Source organism: Lissotriton vulgaris, chromosome 7, assembly GCF_964263255.1.
Source record: "Lissotriton vulgaris chromosome 7, aLisVul1.2, whole genome shotgun sequence".
Classification (NCBI taxonomy): Eukaryota; Metazoa; Chordata; class Amphibia; order Caudata; family Salamandridae; genus Lissotriton; species Lissotriton vulgaris.
This window is the reverse complement of record NC_141695.1, coordinates 1,662,824,835-1,662,845,840: the sequence shown is the minus strand read 5'-3', so window position 1 is coordinate 1,662,845,840 and position 21,006 is coordinate 1,662,824,835. Positions and strand designations below refer to the sequence as shown.

Sequence of the window (21,006 nt, the reverse complement as noted above, 5' to 3'; positions counted from 1 at the left end):
ACCCCTGAACCCTAAAAATACCCCTGTACCCCAAAACCCAAACCTAGCCCTGAAACATAAAAATAACCCTGTACCCCAAAACCCAAACCTACCCCTAAACCCTAAATAGAACCCCAAAACCCAAACCTAGCCCTGAACCCTTAAAATACCCCTGTACCCAAAACCCAAACCTAGCCCTGAAACATAAAAATAACCCTGTACCCCAAAACCCAAACCTACCCCTAAACCCTAAATAGAACCCCAAAACCCAAACCTAGCCCTGAACCCTTAAAATACCCCTGTACCCACAACCCAAACCTACCCCTGAACCCTAAAAATTCCCCTATACCTCAAAAATCCAAATTAACCCTGAACCCTAAAAATACTGCTGTAACCCAAAACCCATACCTATCCCTAAACACTAAAACTACCCTTGTACCCCATAACCCAAAACTATATCTGAACTCTTAAAATAGCCAAACACCCCAGAACAAAAAACCTCAGTACCCCAAAACATATACCCTATACCCATACTTACCTTATCCAAATATTTAAAAAAACATGCTTTTACCATTCATGCATTTACAACGAATTTCGTTGTAAATGTATGCATGGTAAAAGCTTATAAAATGTAATGCCATGCGTTATAATGGCATTGCTGAGTCATGGTACTTTGGTAATGAAAGTTTGCCGGGTGATGGTATGCGGAAAGAAAGTTGCGGAATAATGGGTGTTTACCCTCCCCCGGTAAGTACATTGGTGGCACGGCGGCCCACATCTCCAGCAACATACTCATATTTTTTCACCACTGATTTGAAAAATGCACAGGTCTCTCTTATTGATGGCCAACACCGACATACACTTTTAGACACAACTCCCGCCACAAGTTCTAGAATTGCGAACTTTAGAGCTGGGGAGCTACGTTCGAATCTCAGCATCAGCTCAACATCCTGTCATTCCAGGCAAATCGCTTTGTCTCCCCGTGTGTACCACAAATGAATGTGTTCTTCTGTAATGTAAATTGTGCTCATGCCATGTTGTCGAGTTTGCGCTATATAATATTGCAAGGAAAAATAAAGTAGGGAAACTCGAGTTCACACACTACTGAACGCGCACTCTTAAGTGCATCAGCAGTGCACTGTGAATCGGAGCGTTTCACAGGCCTGTCACAGATAGGAAATGCTATCAAAACGAAATCCTACAAAACAATTTACTACTGGCCGGCAGCAATTCATACCCGGACAACGTCGGGACGGGCTGCTAGTTAGATATAAAGTGCATGAGGTCACTGGCACTGACATCTAGGCAACAGCAGATAGTTGTCTCTTGGGGCAACATAAACGCCCCAAATCACAGAAGGTCCAGTACAGTTTTGCAGATCTGGCTCTGCTGATAGCGAAACGTACCATTACCATGAGGTGGAAGTCTGCTTCTCCTCCGACACCAATTTTCTGGCACGAAGAAATGACACGCTGGGGAACTGCAGAAAGTGCGATTATTAGACAGGAATAATTTTGTGGATTGCGTAGGATTCCTATCTCTATGGAATGGGATCATATGCTAGAAGCCTTTAAAGCATAGACCCATTAACTCCTCCGACATCTCCGATTATACCCCTACCACTCACACCACCCACACCCTTACTATCGAACCCGACTGAACCTGTATATAGGTATATTACAGATTATTTCTCAATGTCCAGGGGGTTGTACACATGAATGCTTTGGATGTACATATATTGCTGTATCAAGAGGGTATAATCTTTTGTTCCGCTTCTGTACAAAATCAGGCGCCAGAGATGCGGGGGAGGGAGGGTAGTTTTATTTTGAATATACTAGCTTATAAATATTGATATAACCACTGTTTTTTTTGTAAAAGTTGTTGTTATTAACAGTTTGATAAGAACCATAAAAGAAAAGCGACAATCCCGCTCAACTTCCCTCACAGCGGGGTAAGGTTGCAGGCACATGGATGGCAATGAACACGGCGAACACGTGCATCTGGACGAAGAACGCCCTCAAGCTATACAACAATTTTGGGAATGTAGTCCAGGCTATAAACAGGAAGGCAAGGCATCCGGGGGACTACAGGCTGGAGCGGGCATACCTCCTAAGGCGCCGATAAGCCAGCAAGGACGTCTATATTTCGCCTCCTCCACTGGTTTTATAACATTTGGGTACTATTGCAAAGAGCATGTCGAACATTCATATATCATTTAGTCCATTTTATTGTTTGCAGACTTTAAGTACAAGTTTTTGTGTTTTGCGACCACAAAGTGCCTATACCGTTTGCTCTTGAAAATTATTGTGTCTCAACTTTTGTACATCACTGCCAAACCATGTAATGCAAATGCACCAAGTAATGTAAAACACTCAATAATATTGTGTTTTAAAAAACAAAATGATAAACTAAAAGGTAATTTAATGATGCATTATTTAAATGTTAGACACTACTCACCCAAGCTCCTAAAAAAACTCACAATCACAACCCACAAAAAATAAAATAACAGAAAGAAATAAAATAATTTAAAAACCTTTAATAGAAAATATCTATAGCTAACAATATAACAAAAACACATTCAAGAATATCAATGAAAACTATATTAAATACTTCAGTATTTTAGTACACTGTATTTTAATATCAACCTTTCCATGTCAGCAGGCGGGAAAGGTTTGGGCTGCAGCAGAGAGCATGCAATTCTCCTCAAGACTGTGAAGAAGAGGAGGGTTTGGGTTATTTTCTGGTAAAAGTAGATATTGTGTTCCAGGCCCACTAATCCTGGGTGCAGAAATGCTGGACCCTTGAATTAGCCAGTAGAGTATCCTGCCAATGTGTGCTACGTTTCGTGTCCGTGCTTTGCCTTTTTTCCAGAAGAAAGTGTCAAAATAGGATTGTGACTGCTCAGCAATTCAGCAAATCATTAGCATAGTAACTTTAACCATTTATCATTCTTACTAATGTAAAGGAAAATATGTTTCTCCCTATAGCAACAGAGACACCAACATAGTAAGGACGCAAAAATGAATGTGAAATCTCAGGTGTTACTCCTGCTGTGTGGACTTCAAAACTTTACAGAAGGATCATTTAGCAGACAAACCGATTACAGGTTTGGATCTGAGAAGCTGTAGAGTAGTGTAATGCACATTTGTATTAAAGAATGATTCAGATAATGAAATAACATTAGCACTAGGATATCCCATACTGTAGGTTTATATTTCATTGTCCGATACCAGTAACAGGACATGATAATCGGTGTGTCTGTGTGTTTAGGAAAGTGAGAGTGCATGAGACTCAGGGCTAAATCTATGTATAGTAAATCAAAATGTAAAATGTTATCAGGTGGCAAAAGGTGCCCTAAGCGTGGTTGCACTTATGTAAACCCTAACAATGTAGTCAGGTATGTCTTGGCTGTGGTGAGAGAGACACGTATTTACCAAAAGGGACTAAGGGGGTCATTACGATTGCGGTTTTTCCGCATCCTCGGGGCCGGCGGAAGCCACCGCCGGCCCCGAGGATGTGGAAAAACCGCAGCGGACTGACCAAAGACCCACCGCCACATTAGGATGGCTGGTGGGTCCTGGTTTCTGTCGGCAGCTTTTCCGCCGCGGTTGGATTACAACTGCGGCGGAAAAGCTCTAATATGGTGACGGTGTCTTACAGACACCATCCACCATATTAGGATGGCCAGTGAGTTATGCTTTTCTGCGGCAGGTTTTCCGCCGTGGAAAAGCATACGGAACTTCACTGCGGGGGCCGTTGCGGGCACCCTAGGTGAAGGGGGGGTGGGGGGTGCACATGGGGGGTACCTATGGTACCCCCCTGCATTTGCATGCAGAAAGCGGCAGGCACCGCGCTGTGCCTGCCTCTTTCTGCATGCAAATGCAATGCGTGCATTTTTAACATTGCCGCGGGTGCAGCTTGAAGCTGCACCCGCCGCAATGTTAAAAATAGAGGATGTGACCGCCAGGGTGGCGGTCACATCTTAATTGCACAGGAGGGAACTCCGCATGCCATGCGGAGGTTCCCTCCGGCTCTGGGGTCGCGGACTGACGCAAGTCCGTCCGCGATCCTAATCGACCCCTAAATGTGTCAATTAGACTTGTTTATACTAAATATAACCCTACAGTAAGATGACCAGCTTTTTATTCTCTATGCAGTCCAACAGGAGTACCAGCGGGTTGTGACTTTAACTTCACAGTAGGTACTGTAAAGAGCAATTGAATATGAATTATGTTATTTTTTTTACAGAAGAGTACCATCCTTGGATCGTCCTACAACCAGAAAGTACGACACCGCATCACACCAGCTCTTCCTGATTTGAAAGCTTCATTTGGTTGGAGAGAACAGGTAAGATTATGAACTATATAATAGAAATACTGGATGTTGCAAGAAAGCCACAGTTAGCAGCTCAGAAGAAGTGTATTAGAATATCTGTATACACTATAGATTGGTGTACAGAACTGGATCTTTTATAGATTGATGTGCTGTTTGGATATGCCTCAACATAAAGCAGTGAATCCTTCTGGAAGACACATGGAACAAGTTAGAGGTTTAAGTAAAACCCTGTGAAGGGGCCCCTTTCTACAGACAATTCAGCTTACCTTTTCCCATAGTTCCATGCACTCCTGTGATGCCTCCTTTTACCCCATCCCCAATTCTGATTCTTAATTATACCACAAGTGCTAGTGCACGCAAGTCCTTCAAGAGCTCTGATCTGTTCTTATATTTTCATCTAGGCCAACTGGCTCTCTTGGCTGCAAGTTTGTGTCAGAGAACTAATCTAGTGCTTTCTGGTCCAGTTAGAGTATGTATTTAGCTTGCTAATGGATTCTATGAAGAGGAGGGATATATTTAAGGCGTATAGACAGTGTGAACAGGGGAACATACCTGGGGTTGATCCATCACTAAAGTATGTGTTTTACCAGCTTCCCGAAAAAGATATAATAGAATGTGAAAATTGCTCCTGCTTTTCCTAAAGCACATGGGCAGAGAGGACTATGAGTGTAATGTATTTTGAATGTGAACAAAGTGTAAAAAAATTGTGAGTTGGCCCAAATGGCTCTAAAAATTCACTCCATCAAAAGACCAGATTTCAAGCCCCCCAACAGGGCTACCTGGCCATGGGCCTACCGCCAAGCAGTCTGGATATTCCACAATAAATCCTCTTCTACTGCTGTTATGTTGCTCCTAGGGGGGCACTAGAAGGCGGAGATAATTAGATCTAAGTATGGGGTTATCCTGAGGATGCTTCTCTAGATGCTCTTAGAGAAGCCGAGCCCTTGCCCTGCAATGCTCTAAAAGCCAGACCATTGATTTAAACTGAATGCGCTTGGTCACTGGAAGCCAATGAAGCTTCTTCAGGTAAGGAGAAATCAAGTGGCGATAAGGGATGGTATAGATCAGCCTGGCTGCTGCATTCTGAACAGTCTGTCGGTGACTAATGAGGTATGCAGGAGCCCCAGCGTACAGACTATTAGCATAGTCCAGATGTGAACTGATCAGCGCGTGAACCATAGACCTGCGAGAAAAGGGAGAATTTTACGAATCATGTGCAATTTACCGAAACAGGCCATCGAAACCTGCTCGATTCGCGCTTTGCATGATAACTCATTATTGAACTGGAATCCAAGGTTCCTGGCTGAATCCACTGGTTCTGGAGGGGGGTTCAACTCCAAAGCCCACCATAGTGGAGGTGGAGGAGGGTTTTTTTAATTGAAAAACAACACCTCAGTTTTATCAGAGTTGAGTCTAAGCGTATTGAGGGCCATCCATGTGGAGATGTTGCCCAAGCAGCATCTAAAATTCGAGAAGGTAGCTTCCGAGTTATCCTTGAATGAGAACACCAATTGGGTGTCTTCAGCATAGGAAATCGCTCTGACTCCACAAGACTCCACCAGTGAAGCCAGGGGTGAAAGAAATACATTAAAAAATAGCGGGCTCAAGGCAGAGCCCTGGGGGACTCCGCAGTTCAGAGGTTTCTCCTCTGAAACGAAGGGCTGGAGGGAGACCTGTTGGGAGCGAACAAGATCCAGGATAAAGGGATACCTTGAATCCCGAGGCTGAATAGTGTCTCAAGCAGAATAGCATGGGAAACCGTATTGAATGCCACAGACATGTCGAGGAGCACCAGCATTGCCACTTCACCTGTATCCACACATTCACAAATGGTTTCAGAAACCTCCAGCAATATATCCGGATCTAAACCCAGACTGTGATTCGTGTAGAAGATGGTATGACTCAAGATAGCTGGATAGTTGCTCCTGGACTACTTTTTCTACAATTTTGGCTGGTTTAGGTAAAGGGCAAATAGGGCAATGGTTTTAATAATAAAAGGATCAGAATCCGATTTTTTAAAATAGGTATTAATATTGCCTGCTTCCAGGCTGTGAGGAAAACCCCAGTGCGCAGTGAGGAGTTCCAGATAGAATTCAGGGGGGAGATAATAAGAGGGGCCACATCACTAAATAGTGAAACCGGGCAGGGGTCCCTTGGGGAGCCGGATTTACAGACAAGCCATTTTTGGAGAGCTAACTCAGTGGAGATTGGGACAAAAGAGGTAAAAGAACCACTTTTGGTAGCCACAGAGTTTAGCTCTGGGCAATTTCGGGTAGGACCAAACGTGTAGAAAATATCTAAAATGTTGTCATAAAAGAAATCAGATAGTCCACTGCAGAGTTCCTTAGAAGGGGGAGTAGTACTAGAAAGTGCTGCTGGTTTAGTAAACTCTTTCACAATTTTAAAAAGGGTTTTAGAAGAGTTACCAAAGGAGATCCTCTTTGTGACAAAGTGCTCTCTCATTTCTGAGTGCTTTAGTTTATGAATGTTCTTAATAACCGCTCTGTAAATTGATTTAGCCTCCATATCGTAGGATCTTCTCTAGCTTCGTTCCAGATTCTTGCACCAACTTTTTTCAGCGCGCAGAGCGGGAGTAAACCAAGGGGCCGAAGGTTTTTGTCTAGCGATGACAATAGGTTGTTCAGGGGCCACCATATCGAGGGCCAAAGAGAGCCAATTATTGAAATTTGCAACACCCGAATCTAAATCCCCCTGCAATTGTGAACAAGATAGGGCAGGGCCAGTGAGTTGCACGTAATTTTGAACCATTTCCTATTTTGATCCCGAGCCAGAGAAGACTGTGAATTGAGAGAGAGTAGTACCACTAAACAGGTATTAGAGAGTGGTCTGACCATTTGAGCAGTAGAGGTGTTGCAAAGGACAAATTGGGGTTGTTCATAAACAGTAGATCAAACGTATGGCCGGCGCGGAGGGTAGGACCTCTCACCCTCTGGGTAAGAATAAGGCCTTCCAAAGATTCTAAGAGCTGGCCGGCTTTTGTGCACCGTGAGTCATCCACATGTAAGTTAGAATCACTGAGTACTATAAAATGAGAATGTTTGAGTGACAGATCAGCTACAATATTGTAGAAAACCATTTATGTCGATATCTTCAAAGTCCCTTCTTCTCGACCCCTTGGTTTTTGACTGAAGAAACCAGAATACCATTAGGTTGCTGGAGCAGATTTTTAAAGAGGACAAAAATAAAGTCTAGCCCCAAGGAAAGACAGCTGGGACTGAGCTAAATCGTGGTGGTGTTGAGCCATGAATTAATTAACTTGACCATGTCTTTGAAGAGAGTTGTGGCTGAGCAAAAGTATGACGATTAGCCTACCTCCCCAACAGACTATGACATTGCCGAGGAACTATGAGGGCCTGCATCACACGAGGTAGGATGAGTATGTCTTTCCCAAAGTGTGTTTCAGCCCTCTCCTCGTGGCCTTCTCTCAATCTAAAAACACAACACCTTACAGCTGAGCAATTTCGTCAGCATTCACCCTGGTCTTAAAATCATAGGTTCAAGATCTAGGCTCCTCTTTGATAAGGAACGTGGTTGTCATTGGCCATGCCTCTGCATATTTTGAAGAAAAAAAAATATGTTTAAGAACTAGGACTTGATGAAGACAACCTCCTTACAACAGGAAAATAATATAGGGTGCTGAATTCAGCTTTAATTGCCTTCGACCCATGCACAAGCTAGAATCAGTGGCCCCACCCCAGCATTGCTTGAACCCTGTTTGGTCCTCTCGATTCTCTCGGAGAAAGACAGTATCTGTGAGAAGGTGGCCTGATATGCAGTGCTCACTATTCTAGTGAACACTATGTATCAGTCCAGCAACCCTTATTGATGATTGGTCGTAAGTCAACCTTATAGACCAGCTATCCTAGTAGCGTGGATACGAGCAGTCTAAGGCTAAAGACTCGAGAGGGCGTGTTAAGCCAGCTGTTATACCACACATATACCCCTTGAACACCAAGTGAAAGGACACCACACAAGTGTTATGAAAATAAACAGTGTATTTATTAAAATCACAACAGCCCTGTACTCTTTATGAGGACAGGGTACTAAGCACAAAACAAAACTCTTACGAAAATAATTAAGTTAGCACAGTATATACAAATGCCCGAGGGGCACGGAAAACCATATACTCTGAAAGTGGAATGCGAAATTACTAGCAGGTAAGTACAGTACTAATAGGCTTAGGAATCGCTAGGACTTGACTATAGAATCTTCAGATTACTTCTAGGAGGCCTAGGGGACTCGGGTGCAGAGTGTGCACTCTCACGCGTGATGCGGGACAAAGTCTATGGTAGCTAGTAATGACAAAGTTAGTGTTCTCGGGCGAACCCGACCTGGTAGGAGGAAAACGAAAGTGGATCCTGACCCTTGGATAGTGAGGCTATGCTGGGGCACCGAAATGCCGAAGTTACCTAGCCCAGGGGCTGCAGCTGCATATGTCTCAAAAGACGTCGGGAATCCTCGTAGACGGACCAGGAGCCTGGAAGAAAGAAGTTGCTGGCAGGCGACCAGTGAAGAAAGTTCGATGGATCCAAGCCTGGATCAAAGGAAGATGACACCTGAAAGCAGAGGGGACCAAGTTCGAGACTACTAGCCAGTAGTCAGGTGGCACCAGGAGGGCACCGGATGGTAGTCACCTCGACTAGGTGAGTGGGTGACGCTGTGCTCGCAGATCTCACGGACCAGGAGGCGTTGTCGGTGACCAGGATGGAGGAGCGAGCTGTCCCACGATGGATGAAGCTGTTGGCGTCGCTGGACCCAGGATTGGGCAACAAAGCCTTGGCAAATTCAAGCCCACGCGGTGGACTCAAAATGGCGTCTGGAGTGGACCAGGAGGGTCCGGGGTGCCTCTCTTGAAGAAGGAAGCAAGGGCCAATCTGGAGCAACCAGACCAGCAGCAGTGATGTCGTCGGGCGTCGTGAAGAAGGCCACAAGCCAGCCGGCTAGTAGCCACACAGCGCGGTGAGCACGCAAAAGCAGAAGGGCCCCACGCAGATCGTGGAGATGCTGGAGGGCTGATCTTCGGTGCTGGAGCTGCTCAGGGTTGGGGCTTCTCGGACCCCAAAGCACTCACCAGTGGAGCACACGGTGGGCTTGTTGCAAAGACGTCATGCAGTCTTGGCGATCGTCGGTCCCTCGAGGTCTCGTCGCACTCACGGTTCTCAGCTTGGCTGTAGAGGTGAGTAGAGGTCAGAGGTGCCAGGGAAGCCGGGTCTCGTCGAGCTGGGTCGTCGGATTCGTGAAGAAGGACTTGCAGCAGACCGCAGTGTTCTTAGGATGGTGCCCGCTTGATGCAGGGTGACTACTCCTTAGCCACAAGGGAGAATCTTGAAGAAGGAAATCTTGATGTCTTTCGCAGAAAGTCGTGTCTTGATTCCAAAGATGATCTAATTTTAACAGGGGGCCCGCTCCTATCTTTATACTAAAAAAGGGGGCTTACCCAGTGACTAGGTCCTGCCTATGGGTGGGACTAGGAGGGGGGTGGTTACACCCCTCTGCCATGCCGGACTTTCCCCAGGCCAGGGGCTGGTGTGCCCCTGGAACTGGTTCTGACCGGCCTATGCGTAGTGAGCACCGGGATGCCACTCAGCAGTCACCTTCCTGTAAAGCCCTGCCTACCCAGGATACACAAAACCATGTCTGGGACGGTGCTAGCACCGCCCCTGACAGGAAACCCTTTGTCCAGGCTCCCCTCGCTGGAAGGACTCCCAGCTGCAGGGGGTCAGACTCGTGTCTGTGGTGGCAGCATCCATTTTGTGGAGCTGAGGCTTCGTTTAACTTTAACCGGGGTTCACAGTTACATACATGTTGTGTCCCTCTAGAAGGGTGGAATGCTAACCCCGTCGCCAGAATTGGCGAGGGGTTAGTATTCCAATTCGTATGACACCTTACTCGACATGTTTTGATAAAGCAATACCAAAGATAGCATTTAACCGCGAGGATTATAATGCACTTAAGAGTATATGGTATGCGATATCATGGAACAGCTATTAGGACTTGGTTCCGCAAGCTGCAGACAGGCTCAGCTCATGCCAGAGCACCATCTCACACGATTCCAAGCACTCTGCCTTCAGGATTGTCAAGGCCTGCCATAGGAGTGACTGATAGGAATCTGTGTGTCCATTTTAGGGTTAGATATAGGTATACTATATCTACAGCAAAGGGTGATTACATGACTTTGCCCCAGCTGTCATGCAGCCAGTTGTGTCGAATTTAGGAGGCCAGCCAGGGGTGGCATAATACATGCTTCAGCCCCTGGTAGGCCCTGGGTACACCTATGCCCTGAGTTACAGGGTCTGATAAGGTGGCCCAGTACCAATTGGAAATGTACCTAAGGTACATGGAATCCATTTTACAGAGAGAGCAGTAGGCCTGGGGTCCTGATTGGCAGGATCCCAGGTCGACTATGTCAAAAACCAGCTAAAACACAGGGCAAAAAGTTGGGGGCAACCATAGTCAGGAGGTACCTTCCTACACAACCCCCCCCCCCCCCCCCCCCCCCCCCAAACGAAAGGAGATAAGGCTATCCTTGTCCAGGTAAGCCTCTATTACCTAAGTGGCCATATAAGGAAGGACCAGCTCTGGCTTGGTTTCCCCCTGTGTCATGGTCCACTAGGCAACCCCTCACCCTAAGGGTATCTGAGGGTCTCCACCATAGGGAATCTCTGTCTCTGGTGTGTCTTGGGAAAGTAAAAGGCTGATGCTGGGATGGAGTACTGAAGTGAGGCTCCTCTACCTTTGGGCTCAACTTCCTCCAATCACCATCCATCATGTGTGCCTTTCTTTCTTCAGCTGAGATGCACTGAGCTCTCAGGGTCAGCCTCTGGCTACCTAAAGCTGGAGGCTGAGTCCCTCTGTTTGGCTTACTGGCGGGACAGGTCAGGTCTGTGGTTTTTAGGCCCCATGTTTGGCTGTGCCCAACAGTGTCCAGCTGTGGGAGGTCCCTAACTACTTTTAAGGGGGATCCCTCAGGAGTCTGTTTTATTTTCACTTGGCTAGGTTTACCAGCTTCAGTGATCCTAATCTGCTGATTAAGGGGTTCTTTTGGACAGGGGGCCCTTTGGGGTCCACCACTGGCCTCCCTGACCTCCACAGCCCTGGGCTGACTGAGGCAGGGTAGAGAGGTGCAGGTTACCTGCTCCAGACTGGGTCCCACCTGGGAAGGGTCCACTGCCATCAGGGGCTCTGCCAGGCTAGGCCTGACTACCTCTGGGGCAGTTCCTTCAACAGGGGTAGAGTCAGTTCCCTGAGGAGGCTGGCTCTCACCTAGTGTCTGGGAGGGGGAAGACTCTTCTTCCTCCTCAATGCTCTCTGTTTGAGTGGAGTGATCCATTGTTTCAGGCTTCACAACCTCACTATCTGTTTGAGTAGAGGCTGAGACCATTTCACCCTTGCCAACCTTTTCAGGGGGACACTCAGTTTGTGTTTGGGCTGTGACTGTCACAGCCCTCCTATCCTGTTCTGGAAAGTCTGTCGGAGCCTGGGCAGTGGCTACCACTGCCCTTCCAACCTTTTCAGGGAGGAATGGTGCTTGGACTGAGGCTGTAGCTATTACTGCCCCACTAACCTGTCTGGATAGGCCTATCATTCTGGAGTGAGTTTCTTGCTCCACCTCAGCCCAGGATGAGAGTTCCAGGTCATTCCCCAGTAAGCAATCTACAGGTAGGTTATCTGTCACTGCCACTCTCATGGGCCCTGTGACATTACCCCAGCTGAGCTTGACTACTGCCATGGGATGCCTTCTCTTCACTCCATGAATGTCTGTCACCTGATAAGTAAAACCAGGGGTCAGTTGAGCAGAGGGGACCAGATGGTCAATCACCATGGTGATGCTGGCCCCTGTGTCTCTGAATGCCTCAACTTTCTGACCATTCACTATGACCTCTTGTCTATACTTTCCCAAAATGTGGGGTCCAGTAGTGAAGTTGGCAAACCCCATGCCAGTCTCACAGACAAGAGTGTGGTCAGGGGACCTGGCTAGGCCATAGTCCTCCTGATTGCCCAAAGTAATGCCCACCACATTCTTGGGGGCACTCCCACCACCTGGGGGATTACCACTAGTGGTAACGCACAAGTTACTACTTGTGTAACGATATATCTGTAAGAGACATTAGTTAGTGATAGATTCCTTACCTTAGAATATCCCCAGGCGTCAGACTGGATCCGGAAATTTTTGCATAGCAATACCCCTGCGCGCTGGTAGGCGTCGTCTGCGGCTCCGCGTCCGTCGTCGGCGTCGTGAGCGCCGGGATGACGTCATCGGAGTATATAGACGGCGCCCATGCGCGCTGACGTCAGTTCTGATAACACAGCTTTTCCGCGCCAGATACGCAGAGCCATGATAGAACTAACACTGGTGCCATTGAAACTAGGGCCCTGAAAGGGGATGACCTTAACCCTAAATATCGGTTCGCAGAACGGGGAGGATGGGAGGGCGGTAAGGAATCTATCACTAACTAATGTCTCTTACAGATATATCGTTACACAAGTAGTAACTTGTGCATCTGAAAGAGACACGTTAGTGATAGATTCCTTACCTTAGAATAGATACCCCAGCAATACCAACCCCGGTGGTGGGTCTGCGAACCAATATCACACCAGAAAGTCCTGGAGGACGGAACGGCCAAAGAAGCCATCCCTCCGGACTTGACTGTCCAGGCAGTAGTGTCTTGCGAACGTGTGGAGCGAGGCCCACGTGGCTGCCTGACAGATGTCCTGTAGGGGGACACCGCGGCCCAGGGCAGTTGTCGTTGCCGTGGCCCGAGTGGAGTGAGCCCGCAATCCAGCCGGGGGCTCCTTCCTCGCCATAGAGTAGCATGCTTGGATGCACAAGATGATCCACCTGGAGATGGTCCTCTTGTGTACAGCCTTTCCCTTCTTCGCGCCCACGTAACCAACGAAGAGTTGGTCATCCACCCGGAATTGGCGAGTGCGGTCCAGGTAGTAGGAGAGCGCACGTTTTGGATCCAGACGGTGGAGCCTCTCTTCCTCTTTCGAGGGATGCGGAGGCGGAAAGAAGGTGGGCAAGGTGATGGACTGCCCGATGTGGAAGGCCGTGACAACCTTGGGCAGAAAGGAAGGTCGTGTACGCAACACCACCTTATCAGGATGAACAGACAGGAAAGGCGGAGAAGAAGAAAGAGCCTGGAGCTCACTCACCCTCCTGGCAGAGGTGATGGCAACCAGGAAGGCCGTCTTCAGCGTAAGGAGACGAAGAGGACAGTTATGAAGTGGCTCAAAGGGAGCACACATCAGATAGGTGAGAACAAGGTTCAAGTCCCACTGGGGCATCACGAAGGGAACAGGAGGGAACATGTGTGTGATGCCCTTCAGAAATCTACTCACTATAGGGGACTTGAACAAAGAAGGCTGATCTGGTAGCCTCAAGAAGGCAGAAAGAGCAGAAAGGTACCCTTTAAGAGTGCCCAGAGCAGAGCCCTGCTGGGCAAGGGAAAGAAGAAAGAGCAGCACTTCCGAAAGGGGTGCAGAGAGGGGATCCACAGCCTTTGCTGTGCACCATGCCACAAATCTATTCCACCGGCAGGCGTATACCGACTTTGTGGAGGGACGCCTGGCTGCCAGAATGATGTCACAGACTTCGGGAGGCAAGTCAAATGGCCTCAACTGCCGCCGCTCAATCTCCAAGCTTGTAGGTGGAGACTGGACAGGTTCGGGTGCAGGACCGTCCCCTGCTGCTGCGACAGAAGGTCCTCCCGAAGAGGCAGACGAATCGGGGGATCGACTGACATGCTGAGTAGCTCGGGATACCAGTATCTTCGAGCCCAGTCCGGAGCCACAAGGATAACTTGGGCCCGGTCGCGCCTGATCTTCTTCAGCACTCTGGGCAGAAGTGGTATAGGCGGAAAGGCGTACAACAGGCCGCAGCTCCACTCGCGACGAAAAGCGTCTCCGAGCGAGTGCCGCCTTGGAAACTCCAACGCGCAGAACTGCTGACATTGCGCGTTCTCTTCTGTGGCGAATAGATCTAACCAAGGCTCTCCCCACTGTCGAAAGAGACCTTGCGCCACGTCCGAGTTCAGACGCCATTCGTGATCCATCATGCACCGGCGGCTGAGTTCGTCCGCCCTGGCATTCAGAGATCCTGCCAGGTGTTGAACCACCAGAGTCACGCCCTGATGTTCCAGCCACTGCCAGAGGCGCAGAGCCTCCTGGCAAAGGGTCCACGACCCCACACCGCCCTGTTTGTTGCAGTACCACATGGCGGTGGTGTTGTCGGTGAACACTTGCACCATGCTCCCCCTGACAGAGGGGAGGAATGCCTTCAGTGCAAGACGAATCGCCCGCAGCTCCAGAAGGTTGATGTGGAGCCGGGACTCCGCCGGAGACCAGAGGCCTCTGATCTCCGCCTCTCCCATGTGGCCTCCCCAGCCCTGGAGGGACGCGTCCGTCACAACTACGTGCTCCGGCTGGGGTAGAGAGAGGGGTCTGCCACTGACCCAGTCGCGGTCCGTGAGCCACCACTGCAGTTGCTTCGCAGTGCCCTCCGAGATCAGGACATGATCGGACAGGTTGCCCTGATGCTGGGCCCACTGAAACTTCAGGTCCCACTGCAGAGCCCGCATCCGCCACCTGGCGTGACGCACCAGAAGGATGCAGGAGGCCATCAGTCCCAGAAGCCGCAGCGTCAACCTGACCGAGACCCGGGATAACGGCCCGAAGATAGGAATCAGAGCCTGAATATCCCGAACCCGCTGCTCGGGTGGGTAAACCCGAAACTGCGCCGAGTCGAGAACCGCTCCGATGAAGAGGAGCTTCTGAGAGGGACACAGGTGTGACTTCGGCACATTGATGGAGAACCCCAGCAAGTGCAGGAGGTCGGCCGTAGTCTGGAGGTGGCTGACGACTGTCTGGGGCGAGCCCGCCTTCAACAACCAGTCGTCGAGGTAGGGGAAGACTGATACCCCTTGCCTGCGCAGATGGGCTGCGACCACCGCCATCACCTTCGTGAACACCCGTGGGGCGCTGGTAAGGCCGAAGGGGAGCACGGTAAACTGAAAATGCTCTTGGCCTACCGTGAACCGCAGGTAGCGCCGGTGGGCCGGCAGGACGGGGATGTGGAAATAGGCGTCCTGCAAGTCCAACGCTACCATCCAGTCTCCTGGGTCCAGGGCAGCCAGGACCTGAGCCAAAGTGAGCATCTTGAACTTCTCCGTCCGGAGGAAGCCGTTGACGTTCCGTAGGTCCAAGATAGGGCGTAGGCCCCCTTTGCCCTTCTTGGGTACCAGAAAGTAGTGGGAATAACAGCCACGTCCTACTTCTGGCCCAGGAACGCGCTCGATGGCCCTCTTGGCCAAGAGGGCCGAAACCTCCTCTTGCAGAAGTTGCAAGTGATCCCCCGACACACGGTGGTATTGAGGTGGCATGGATGGAGGGGAAGACTCGAAGGGGAGGGAGAAACCCCTTCGGACAATTTGCAGCACCCACCTGTCCGAAGTGACTGTATGCCAGTGGGAGAGGTGATGGCGAACCCTGCCTCCCACAGGCGTCACATGGGCCTGAAAGCTCGGACTAGGAAGGTTTTGAGGCGGGGGCTGCTGAGGGAGGTGTGGACTGGCCTCGCCGCTGGCCCCGACCACCGCCACGGCGGTTCCCACGGCCGCACCGCGTTGCTGAACATTCTGCGGCGCGTGGCTGACGGTCCGTGGTGGGGCGCCCCTTCCGTGGCCACGAAAGGAGCGAAAGGCACCCGATTGCTGGCGTGGGGCCGCAAGGCCCAAGGACTTGGCCGTGGCCCTGGAGTCCTTAAAACGTTCCAGCGCATGGTCTGCCTTGTCGCCGAAGAGGCGACGGCCATCAAACGGCATGTCCAGGAGAGTGGCCTGGACATCGGCCGAGAAATTGGCGGACCTCAACCAGGCGTGGCGTCGAACCGCCACCGTCGTTGCCATCGCCCTGCCCAGTGAGTCCGTGGTATCCAGCCCACACCGGATGGAAAAGCGTGCCGCATCTCGGCCGTCCGCAAGGGTTTGGCTGAGTTTAGCCCTGACCTCCTCAGAGCATTGTGGCAGCACCTCCGCAACCGTGTCCCACAGAGTGTGGGTGTAGCGGCCCAAGAGACAGTTGGTGTTCACTGACCGGAGCCCTAGGCTCACAGACGAGAAGACCTTCTTCCCGAACTGCTCAAATCTCTTGGATTCCCTGTCGGGCGGGGCCGACGGGAATGCGGACTGGGAGTTGGAGGCCTGGATGACCAGGCTCTCGGGGGTGGGGTGGGTGGACAAAAAGCAAGGGTCGCCCGGTGCCGGGCGGTAGCGTCTGGCCACGTTCCTATCCACAGGGGGACCTGTGGCGGGCTTGGACCAAGTGCCCAGCAGAACGTCACACAAGGCCTCATTGAACGGCAGAAGGGGCTCCGTGGAGCCGGACTGCTGTTTGAGCACCTCAGTGAGGAGATTAGTCCTCACGGCCGCGACGGGGAGCTCAAGGTGTAGGGCCTTAGCTGCCTTCGTCAACACTACACTGTAAGCAGAACCCGCCTCCGAAGCCACAGTCGGGGGCGACGTAAATCCAGTGTCTGGCGATGTGTCAATACCACTGGCCTCCCCAAGCTCATATGTCCAGTCCTGATGAGACTGGCAATCACGTGCCAGAGGGTCCTCGGACCCCTCCCACTGCTCCTCGTCACCCGGCTCCTGGAGACCAGGATTAACAGCCAGGGCCTCCTCGTGGAGATAGAATTCTCCGAAGGCCGACGGAATCGGCGCCCAGCGGCGCCCCTCCGACGCCTGAGGCGGACCGTAGGAAGCATTGGGGTCGGCAACCACTACGGCTGCCGGGGATGACACCTGAAGGGACGTCGCCGGTGAGGTCGTAGGGTCGACCGGCGAGGTCCCGGATCCGGAGCCGGATCCAGCGAGGTCGCACGGCGCCGGGACCGAAGTCGCCAGCGGCGCCGGGGCCGAAGCACCCGACGTCGTCGGGGCCGAAGCGCCCGACCCGGAAGGACCTCCAGACGGAGCCGATCGGCCCGAAGGCGCCACGGGAACCGACTGAGGAGGGAGGGCCCTCATGGCCATGAGGTACCTCTCGACCTCCTCCTGCGACGCGCCGTGCCCAGGGACCCGAAGGTGTGGGGCAGGCGGCGACGCTTGCGACTCCCGCGGAGCCGCGTGGGCGGTGTCGCCCGAATCCCCGGTCGCATCGTGCGAGCGACGGGGCGGGTCGGAGGACCGATGGTGTCGCTCCGACCTCTCATGCCTCTTACCTGAGGACTTGGAACCAGACGATCGGTGACCACTCCCGGAACGTCGATGACTCCGACCTCGCGACCTGTCCCTCGACCTCCCGTGGGACCGGGATGGGGACCTGGAGCGGCGCGGGGCCGACTGCCTCAGCTCGAGACGCTTGCGGGACCGCTCCCGCCTAGCCTTCGACGTCAGGGCCCGGCAGTCGTCACAGGTTCGATCGTCGTGGTCGAGGCCTAAGCACTTCAGGCACCGGCGATGGGGGTCCGTGACCGACATGAGTCGGCCGCACTTCGAGCAAGGCTTGAACCCGGGCATCCCTGGCACCGATAGTCGAGAATCGACTAAGTAGAGGATCAAAAAGATCAAAAAAGTTTTCAGTCAAAAAGTGACTGGGGGTAGAGCTTCTTCCGGATCTGCGCTAGCTGGCGCGGAAAAAAGAAGAACTGACGTCAGCGCGCATGGGCGCCGTCTATATACTCCGATGACGTCATCCCGGCGCTCACGACGCCGACGACGGACGCGGAGCCGCAGACGACGCCTACCAGCGCGCAGGGGTATTGCTACGCAAAAATTTCCGGATCCAGTCTGACGCCTGGGGATATTCTAAGGTAAGGAATCTATCACTAACGTGTCTCTTTCAGATAGGAGGTTTAGGGGTATTACCTGGGGGCATATTTCCCTTATTGCCATTTTTAGGGCAACTGGCATCACTTTTGTAATGGCCCACCTGTTTACAGGTATGGCAATAAGGTTTCTTCTGTTCTGAAGGAGTGTTCTGGGACCCACCACCCTTGTTGGAGTTTTGGGGCCCTTGGGAAGTCTTCTCTGTGGATTTATCCCCACCCTTCTCTTGAGGCTTGGTTGATTCCTTCTTTTGGTCACCACCCTGGTTTTTAGGCCTGACCCTGGTTCTGACCCATTTGTCTGCCCTCTTACCCAATTCCTGTGGAGAGGTCAGATCAGAGTCTACCAGGTGCTGGTGTAATAACTGGTTCTGACAATTACTTAAGATTTGCTCCCTCATAATTAGATTGTACAATCCTTTAAAATCAGTAACCTTACTACCCAGTAGCCAGCCTTCAAAAGCCTTAGTGGCACAATCAACAAAGTCAGTCCAATCCTGAGACTGAGTTTTCTGGGTATCTCTGAACATCAACCTGTACTGTTCAGTGGTTAAACCAAACCCATCAACCAGTGTATTCTTCAGGATTTGGTAATTGTTAGCATCCTCCACTCTAGTAGTGAGGAGCTTATCTCTACCTTTACCTTCAAAGGAGAGCCACAAGATAGCTGCCCACTGACTTTGGGGAACACCCTGCACAGTGCAGGCCCTCTCCAAAGCAGTAATCCATTTGTGGATGTCATCCCCTTGCTTAAAGGGGGGGCACTATCTTATTCAGGTGCTTTGTATCAAAACTCCTTTCCCTATTGCTAGGTACAATGCTGCCACCAGTGGGGACTACCCCACTTAACTGTTGCTCTCTAGCAAAGGCAAGTCTCTCTTTGGCCAGGGCAAGTTCTTCCCTTTCAATCCTCAGTTTGACTGCCCTTTCTTCAGCTTCATACACTCTCCTCTGAGGGGAAGTCTTCCCTCTGTGAGAAGAGTTGTGAGAGCCATTGGTTCGAAGGGATCTGTTAGAGCCTCTTGATAGAGACCTAACTCGTCCATTCCCAATGTTAAGCTGGCCTGAGAGTGGCCCCAGGGGTCCCCTAGTACCATTCTCATGCCTGCTTAAGTTGGACCTGGTTAGTCTGCTGACTTCTACCTGTCCCTTATCTGCCTCATCCCCTGACAACTCATCCTCATCCTCAGCATCATCTGCCTCCTGGAGGGGTTGGTCATGGTTATCAAAGGGACCCTGTAAGGAGGGCATACTCCCATCTGGATTAGAAGAGCTAAGAAGTCTCTCAGTTCTCCTGGCATCATAAGTCTCCAAGAGACCAATCAGAAAGGAAGCTGTGGGGTTAGACCCCTGTCTTATCTTCCTGGAGGTACACACCTGTCTCATCTCCTGGAAGCTAATAACAGCATATCTGGAAGTGGGGACCTGTGGAGGGTCCACTGACACAAGGGGAGACTCAGAGTTTCCTCCTTTGTCTGACATGCTGGTTCTAGTGTGGTGTAAGTGATGCACCTACCTACACTATGTGTTTGCCTACTGATCCCTTGCTAAGAGTTGCAGCCAAGGTGTGCTAAGCCTTGAGGAGCTGCAACAGCTGGTTCAGTAGAACTCAGAGTATTCTAAGCTAAGTTATATGTACCTAAAAGTACTTATGTGATCTTTCAACAAGATATTCTTAGGATACGTGTGGTAAAACAACAGCAAGCTCAAATCCCAACCGCTGCTCACCAATGTGAGAAGGTGGCCTGATATGCAGTGCTCACTATTCTAGTGAACACTATGTATCAGTCCAGCAACCCTTATTGATGATTGGTTGTAAGTCAACCTTATAGACCAGCTATCCTAATAGCGTGGATACGAGCAGTCTAAGGCTAAAGACTCGAGAGGGCGTGTTAAGCCAGCTGTTATACCACACATATACCCCTTGAACACCAAGTGAAAGGACACCACACAAGTGTTATGAAAATAAACAGTGTATTTATTAAAATCACAACAGCCCTGTACTCTTTATGAGGACAGGGTACTAAGCACAAAACAAAACTCTTACGAAAATACTTAAGTTAGCACAGTATATACAAATGCCCGAGGGGCACGGAAAACCATATACTCTGAAAGTGGAATGCGAAATTACTAGCAGGTAAGTACAGTACTAATAGGCTTAGGAATCGCTAGGACTTGACTATAGAATCTTCAGATTACTTCTAGGAGGCCTAGGGGACTCGGGTGCAGAGTGTGCACTCTCACGCGTGATGCGGGACAAAGTCTATGGTAGCTAGTAATGACAAAGTTAGAGTTCTCGGGCGAACCCGACCTGGTAGGAGGAAAACGAAAGTGGATCCTGACCCTTGGATAGTGAGGCTATGCTGGGGCACCGAAATGCCGTAGTTACCTAGCCCAGGGGCTGCAGCTGCATATGTCTCAAAAGACGTCGGGAATCCTCGTAGACGGACCAGGAGCCTGGAAGAAAGAAGTTGCTGGCAGGCGACCAGTGAAGAAAGTTCGATGGATCCAAGCCTGGATCGAAGGAAGATGACACCTGAAAGCAGAGGGGACCAAGTTCGAGACTACTAGCCAGTAGTCAGGTGGCACCAGGAGGGCACCGGATGGTAGTCACCTCGACTAGGTGAGTGGGTGACGCTGTGCTCGCAGATCTCACGGACCAGGAGGCGTTGTCGGCGACCAGGATGGAGGAGCGAGCTGTCCCACGATGGATGAAGCTGTTGGCGTCGCTGGACCCAGGATTGGGCAACAAAGCCTTGGCAAATTTAAGCCCACGCGGTGGACTCAAAATGGCGTCTGGAGTGGACCAGGAGGGTCCGGGGTGCCTCTCTTGAAGAAGGAAG

At 50.6% G+C, this 21,006-nt stretch overlaps 1 protein-coding gene across 1 annotated transcript in view; it reads left to right on the top strand.

Moving 5' to 3' along the window:
- EFCAB8 (EF-hand calcium binding domain 8) overlaps nt 1-21,006 on the top strand; it is a 1,673,324-nt gene that overhangs the window by 1,621,951 nt on the left and 30,367 nt on the right. The window contains exon 22 of the mRNA XM_086932659.1: nt 4,228-4,326. Coding sequence (XP_086788785.1) covers nt 4,228-4,326 — 99 coding nt within the window. The remainder of the gene's footprint in view (nt 1-4,227; nt 4,327-21,006) is intronic.